This window comes from Bos mutus, chromosome 21 (assembly GCF_027580195.1).
Source record: "Bos mutus isolate GX-2022 chromosome 21, NWIPB_WYAK_1.1, whole genome shotgun sequence".
Taxonomy (NCBI): domain Eukaryota; kingdom Metazoa; phylum Chordata; class Mammalia; order Artiodactyla; family Bovidae; genus Bos; species Bos mutus.
Window position 1 is genome coordinate 33,949,215 of NC_091637.1, and position 7,764 is coordinate 33,956,978.

At 47.0% G+C, this 7,764-nt stretch overlaps 1 protein-coding gene across 1 annotated transcript; it reads right to left on the bottom strand.

Annotated features, from left to right (window-relative positions):
• Positions 1-771: 771 nt before the first annotated feature.
• On the bottom strand, positions 772-3,501 carry LOC102285196 (duodenase-1). The gene is made up of 5 exons (XM_005904883.3): positions 2,699-3,501; positions 2,357-2,504; positions 1,730-1,865; positions 1,282-1,539; positions 772-946 (listed from the first exon to the last, which is right to left on the bottom strand). Exons 1-5 carry the CDS (start codon positions 2,748-2,750, stop codon positions 785-787), a joined length of 756 nt encoding a protein of 251 aa, XP_005904945.2. The 5' UTR covers positions 2,751-3,501; the 3' UTR covers positions 772-784.
• Positions 3,502-7,764: the final 4,263 nt, after the last annotated feature.

Consider the following 7,764-nt stretch of genomic DNA (forward strand, 5'->3'; position numbering starts at 1 on the left):
CAAGGTGGAACAGCCCCCTCAAGGTCACTTGAGGCTGAAGGAGGATGTGCCCTCAGGACACCAGAGGCTGCACAGGGCCCTGGGCCCAGGACTCCAAGACAGGGCTGTGACAGGCACTCAAGCTGGGCCTAGGAATACTGAAGGCTTCCTGGAACTTTCTCAGGCTTCTGAGCTCTGCCTGCTCTGATGCAGGGAGGGAACACTGCATGGGGTGAAGTACACCTTTGTAAACCTCCCCCATTTCTGTTAGGGTGGACCAGTGCCCCCCTCGACACCAGAGTTTCTCAGGTGGTCCCCTTTCCAAATCTAGATTCTCTTCTGTTGCCCCCTGGACACTGGGATGTGGGGGAGGGAAGTAGGTGTTGACGAGGAGGAGGGCATATGGACGAGACACAAGGGTCGTGGACCAGGGGGTCCTGTGTTCCTGAGGAGGGGTCTCCCTTCTCTGATGGAGCTCACAGGCAGCCTGAGGGGGAGCTGGCACTGGGGACATGGGACTGGAGGGAGCTGGCTGTAGGTACAGCAGAAGATTTTATTCTAGAGAATGGAAGGGAGGGGTGAGAGGAGCAGTGTATGTGCTGGAGGGGGAAGCTGCTAACAGAGCAGAAATGTGAACAGAGGTTTCCCTGACAGAGAAGGTACCTAACGAATTTGTGAATAACGGAGCAGTCAGTGATTTCTTTTCAAGAGATTAATGTTTATTGTTCCAGGCAACCTTCCTTCACACACTTTGACCAGTGCTTCCAATCCCAGGGAAGATGGAGGGGTCCACCCCAAGGACACGTCACACTGATCCCTGGCGTTTGTACCGTCTCATTGTTGAATGGATCCAGGACAGAAAGCTGGAGATTCTGGTGTAGACATCTGGAGTTGTCCCATCATGTCTTCCATAGGACACAATGCCCTGGGCCACACCATTACACACAAGCGGGCCCCCAGAGTCACCCTGTGGGTAGAGAGAGCAAGGGCTGAGCTCACCTCCTTCGGGTCTGGTCTCCCTGCCACCCTGGGGTGGGTGGGCTCAGTTAGCGGTCCTGGCTGATGTCAGGGCCTTGTTGGTCCTGAGGTTTCATCCTGGCATTGACAATCCTGCTGCTCCTCCTGCAGGAAACCTCCACCCATTTGTGACTGTGGGGCAGTGCTCACGCCCCAGGGACACAGGACAGTGTCCAGATAGGAGGACAGGCTGGGGACACAGGGGCGGGCTTTGTTCCCACAGCCACCCATCGTCCCAGCTCAGTTGGGCCCAGGGTTTTGCACGGGTAACACTGGGGATCTCACCGAGAAAGAATTCTTCCTCTTGCTTGGATCTCCAGCACATATCTGTATGGAGGCATTGTAGTCTTGGAAGCGATCCTTACATTTCTTCTTATTTTGGACTTCAAGATCTACCTCCTGTAGTTTGTCTGTAAAGGGCATATTTACCCCCAGTTGCCCCCAGCCGGCCACACTGCACATCATCCCTGGCTTCACCTCCGCCAAGCTCCTGGGCAGATTGATGGGGCTCACTGCATCCGTAATGTCAGCCTTCCTAGTCAGCTGAAGGTAGAGGAAAAGCATTGTCACCTACTGTTGGCCCACAGAGGCGGCAGGACAGTCATGGGGTTGCCTTCTTCTCAGCATTGGGACCACGGAGGGGTTGTACAGGAGGAGGGTCAGGAATGGGTTCATGGGGGATGCAGAACCCTGGATGGAAGTGTCCCAGAGTCAGTGCAGCCTCGTGTCCCACCTTCAGTAACATGATGTCGTTGGCCGCAGTCTCATCATTATAGTCTGGGTGGGGGATGGGTCTTCTCACTGGGATGACCTGCTGGCTACTCTCTTGTTCCATGATGTTGTGGGCCCCCAGGGTGACACTGATTGAGCTGCACAGAGAGCAGAGAGGGAAAGGGAGTCACAGGAGAACCGGTCCAGGAGCCGGGAGGAAAGAGCACAGCTTGGGACAGGACAAAACTTGGGGCAGGGCAGGGGGAGGGTGTGGCGAAATTCTAGGCGGTGGGCCCTGGGGCTGAGCATCTCTGAACTGTCTGCTCCCTGGCAGCCTGGGCAGGGTGGCAGTTCCTGTAGTCCACGGACGGTGTTCAGTCCTACTTGAACTTGACTGTCTCTAAGGAAAACATGAATTTCTCACATTTGCACCGTGGGCTCCAGGCCACAACCTTGGCTTCCTTATGTTCCAGGTTTGATCAGTCCCTTCTCTCCATGCGCGACTGGCATTGACCTGTCCCTCTCTCCCCAGTGCTCACCTGTCCTCTGAATAGCTTCCTATGTTACCTGGTGGCACAGGTCTGCAGCTCCTAAGGGGGTTCCCTGGGAGGGCTCCACAGAGGGGTGGGGGCCCGGCACTGCTCCTCACCTTCCCAGGCAGTGAGCTGCTGTCAGCACGAAGTCCTCACGCACGAGGAAACCCCCACAGTTGTCAGGTTCCCCTGAAGTCTTGAACAGAAGAAACGCCATGTAGGGACGGGAGTGTGGCTTGGCCTCGTGGCCCCCGATGATTTTCCCTGAAAGAAAGATTCCAGCCTGCCCGCTGTGCTCATGGAGCCAAAGTTTGAACAGGGGAGATGGGATCAAGGTTTCCCTGAGTTCAGAAATTCTCTTAGATGGACCAGGCCCAGGCTGTGCAGGAGTGTAGCGTCTGAGCAGGTCTGTTCGTATGGGGTGGGACTGGGCCTCTGAGGGTGGGACCGGCACTCACCTGCCTCCCTGGTAGGGGACAGAAGGACCACCAGGAGCAGGAGCAGGACCATCTCTGCAGGAAAGCTGCCCAGATCTGAGCAGCTGCTACTTCCATGTGGCCTTTTAACCAGTGTCTCCGCCTTGTTGTGGCTTTTATCACTTGAGATTTCTCTGAAGCCTCACACCTCTGTCTCACCTGGTCCTGGGGTCTGAGTGGAGTGTGTACTTAGTGGTCACCACAGAAGCACCCATAAGCTCTTGGCTTAGTGCCATCACTCAGCAGAAAACAAGAAAATCACTACAAGTAGAGGTAGTGAGACGTTGTATCAACAAATACCAGATCGTTGAGCCCCAGCATTCTGGGTCCCATGATGAGAGATTCATGACATAGAATGTCTTCATTTCTGTGGTTCTCTTTGGTCACCAGGGTGATTGTGTATTGAGGCCTCTTTGTATGAGAAATTTGGAGGTAAGATCTCTCACTTCTGGTGGAGGAGACAAAACCGTCTTGGTCAAACAGGATGGTGAGAACCACGGTGTGGTATATACAGGATGGTGTGTGAGAGTGATGCTAAAGAGAGATTATTCCAGTTATTAAACACTGAGTATTTTTTTCAAAACAGCAACATTGTTTTAGCCATGAATGTGCATTTTGGTCAGGATCCAATGTGGATAGCATTCCTCTGCTCCTCTTGGTATCAGGGAGGTTTGAAGCCTGGATGCTGAATTACTTGATGTCTCGCTCACACACACCCAGTGGATGGTGCTGGCTGTTCACTGGGCATGTTGGTTTCTCTCCATGAGGCACCTCAAGTCATCTCTGTTTCTGGGATTGTCGGTCATGTTGTTGGCTTTTTCCCAAAGAAGCATCTGCTAAGAAACAAGCCAGGCACAAGCTGGGCTCTTTTAATTACCTCACTTTTGATGTCCTATGGCAACTATTCCACCATATCCCTCTGTTTGAGGCAATCAAGAGCTCCCAGCAGATTAAAAAGGAAGGGCCCTAGATTTCATCTCCCAGCAGGAGTGTTGCAGTCAAGGAAGAAGAGCCTGTTGGATGGGAGTTCCACGTGAAATGGGAGTGGGTGCCAGGGAGGCAACACAGAATTCCCCCACCACTACCCAGAGAATGGCATTCTGATGTCCCTATACAATTTGGTAACCAAATTATCCTGGTCATGTCCCAACAGTGGAAAAGGTGGACAGAGTCATATAATTGAAAACATCATGGGGCCTAAACACCTTGATCTCAAGTCTCTTCTAAAGCAATGAAACCTTTGATTAAGAAACAAAGCCCACTGTCAAAATGGATTCTGGCAGGGGAGCCACAGGTAACCAGGGCATGGTGTCCAAGCCAAGCCCACATCGGGTGAGCGTGTGTCCACATCTGGCCTCTCTCCTGTGTGGACACAGTTCTCACCCTACACCCCGCATTGGGCATCCTGGATCAGGTAACAGAATACAAGTGAGGCGGTGATTCAATGCCCACGGGGGATAAGGAGGGTGTTCACACAAGGGATGGGTGGTTTCTGAGCAACGGGGGTTTACAGGCCTTCTCGGGGGTGGGGGAAATCAGGTGGGATTTATCAGAGCAGGACAAATAGGGTGAGGTGGGCATTGGTAGGAAGGGGCCACCTAATGTGCGTCACCAGATCCTGGGGCGCGGGGATCAGGGGATGCCCTTGGGGATGATGGGTGAGAGATCGGTTATATATTTATCTCTGCAGATGCTGATCAGATAAGTCAACTTATTCAGGCTACTGAGCTAGGTTTTTCACTGAGGATTAGATGATGATTGTGGCAGTAGTGTTAACTTCCTGGGTCTGAAGGTTGGATGGTGGCTACATATGTCCTTGTTTGTACGAATTACATTCTATAGTATTTGAGAAGCAATAGAGTGCCGTTTCAGTAACTTATACTAGCAAACGGTTCTGGAGAGGAAAACATTTTGCATCGCGATTGCAACTTGTCTATGAGCTTGAGATTGTTTCCAATTTAAAAGGAAACCTGTGCCTTTCACATATATAATAATAACCTGTTTTAAGATATAATTTAAAACAAAATCTGTTACAGTAGTACCAAATATAGGTATAAGGCTGAGGAAAAACTTAACCAGAATTGTGAAAAACCTATTCATGCAAAATGTTAAACTGCTTCTGAAAAACACAAGAAGTCTTTAGAAACAGCAAGATATTCTTAGTTCTCAAATAGAATAGATCTACACCAAAAATGTACCGATTCTCCCAAGTTAATATATGAATATGGTTATAAAAATAATACATATAATGTGATTTTTAAAAGAAATCTATTGAATTTTTTCTCCTAGTGTTCCACAAGTTCTAGACAATTTCTAAAATTTATGTGGAAAATAAACACGAAAGAATCACTAGGGAAATTTTGTCCAAATGAAAAATGTATAATAAGGGAGAAGGTTAGCCTATCAGAGCTAAAAACTATGAAAGTTCTTTCTGGAACACAGTGGGATTTATTCTCTGTTCTTCTGCCCTGCTTTTCTGCTCTATTTTGTGATGTCTCATTTTGGCTTCTTTCTTGGCTTTCCGTTATATATCTACCTATTATTTTAGTTGTTACCCTGAAGGATATGCCTTCAGCCTCCCCTGTGGCTCAGATGGTAAAAAATCTGCCTGTAATGCTGAGATCTGGGTTTGAGCCCTGGGTTGGGAAGATCCCCTGGAGAAGGGAATGGCTACCCACTCCAGGTTTCTTGCCTGGGAAATCCCATGGATGGAGGAGCCTGGCAGCTGTAGTCTCTGGGGCTGCAAAGACTCAGACGGGACCGAGCAGCTAATACTTTCACTTTGTTTTTCACTCATATGTGAACCTCGTATGGTATATTTTCCCTCGTCTCCCTTCTCACCCTTTGAGTTATCTTTGTCATACACTTCACCACTATATGCCTCATATACTATTTTGCCTTAAATAGTCAATAATCGATGTAAGAAACTGATATAAATTCTTTTCCATTTAGTCACTTTTTAAAAATTAAAGTGTAGCAACTCAGTATTAGTTTCTGGTGTACAGTGTAGTACCCCATATTTTTATAGTTTATACTGCATATAAAGTTATTATATAGTATTGACTACATACCCAGCGCTGTACATTATATCCATGTATCCTATTTATTTGATACCTACTGGTTTGTACCTCTTAATCCCCTTCGACTATCTTGTCTCTGTCACCACCCACTGCCCTCTGGTAACCACTAATTTGTCCTCTGTATCTATGAGTCTGTTTCTATTTTGTTAAATTTGTTCAACTGTTTTATATTTTAGATTCTACATATAAGTGAAAATGTGTAGTAGTTATCCTTCTCTGTCTGATATCACTAAACTTAATACTTTACAGGTCCATTCATGTTGTTGCAAATGGACAAATTTCATTTTTTTATGGCTGAGTAGATACTATTGTGTGTATATATATGCCACCCCTTCTCTATCCATTCATCTGTTAATGGATGCTGAGCTTGATTTCATAGCTTGGTTTTTGTAAATAATGCTTTTCTGAACATTGGAGTGCATATATTAATGACGTATTGAATTAGTGCTTTTCTTTACTTTGGATATATACCCAGGTGTGGAATTACTGAATCCTATATAGACTGGTTCCAAATAGGAAAAGGAGTACGTCAAGGCTGTATATTGTCACCCTGCTTATGTAGCTTATATGCAGAGTACATCATGAGAACCGCTGGGCTGGAAGAAGCACAAGCTGGAATCAAGGTTGCTGGGAGAAATATCAATAACCTCAGATATGCAGATGACACCACCCTTATGGCAGAAAGTGAAGAGGAACTAAAAAGCCTTTTGATGAAAGTGAAAGTGAGAGTGAATAAGTTGGCTTAAAGCTCAACATTCAGAAAACGAAGATCATGCTATCTGGTCTGATCACTTCATGGGAAATAGATGGGGAAACAGTGGAAACAGTGTCAGACTTTATTTTTTTGGGCTCCAAAATCACTGCAGATGGTGATTGCAGCCATGAAATTAAAAGACACATACTCCTTGGAAGGAAAGTTATGACCAACCTAGACAGCATATTCAAAAGCAGAGACATTACTTTGCCAACAAAGGTTTGTCTAGTCAAGGCTATGGTTTTTCCAGCGGTCATGTATGGGTGTGAGAGTTGGACTGTAAAGAAAGCTGAGTGCAGAAGGATTGATGCTTTTGAACTGTGGTGTTGGAGAAGACTCTTGAGAGTCCCTTGGACTGCAAGGAGATCCAACCAGTCCATTCTGAAGGAGATCAGCCCTGGGATTTCTTTGGAGGGAATGATGCTGAAGCTGAAACTCCAGTACTTTGGCCACCTCATGCGAAGAGTTGACTCACTGGAAAAGCCTCTGTTGCTGGGAGGGATTGGGGGCAGGAGGAGAAGGGGATGACAATCCAATCAAAATTTATAAATAAATATGAGTAAATTTACCCATGAAAGTGTTATACTCTAAAATCTGTAAAACACTGACTGAAGGAATTTGAAGACAATACCAATAAATGGAAAGATATTGCATGTTCAGGGATTGAAAAAGCTATTATTACTAAAATCAGTGAACTACTCCAAGCAACCTACAGTTAAGGCAATACGTATGAAAACACCCATGACATTTTTCAGAACTAGAACAAATAGTCCCACAAATAATTCATCTGGAACAACAAAAGACTCCTTAGAGCCAAAGCAATGTTGAGGAAAAAGAACGAAGATGGGGTTATCAGGCTTCCTGAGGCTTCCCTGGTGGCTCAAATGGTAAAGACTCTGCCTACAATGCAAGAGCAGGGGTTCTATCCTTGGGTCAAGAAGATCCCCTGGAGAATGGAATGGCTATCCCTCCAGTGTTCTTGCCTGGAAAATTCCAGGGACAGAGAAGCCTGGCGGGCTACCGTCCCTGGAGTTGCAAAGAGTCAGACACATGTGAGCAGCTAGCACTTTCACTGTTCATCATGCTCCCTCAGTTCAGACTACACTATAAAGCTACTGTAATCAAGATGGTATGAAACTGGCACAAAGAGGACACATAGACCAATGGAACAGAATGGAGGGCCCAGAAATGACCCACATATGTAAGGTCAGTTT

Excerpts from the sequence above, each read along its gene's own strand:
- LOC102285196 (XM_005904883.3), bottom strand. The coding sequence starts at position 2,750 with ATGGTCCTGCTCCTGCTCCTGGTGGTCCTTCTGTCCCCTACCAGGGAG. Across the intron at positions 2,505-2,698 it reads GTCCCCTACCAGGGAGGCAG|GGAAAATCATCGGGGGCCAC; the intron begins GTGAGTGCCGGT and ends TCTTTCTTTCAG. Across the intron at positions 1,866-2,356 it reads GCAGCTCACTGCCTGGGAAG|CTCAATCAGTGTCACCCTGG; the intron begins GTGAGGAGCAGT and ends CTCTCTGTGCAG.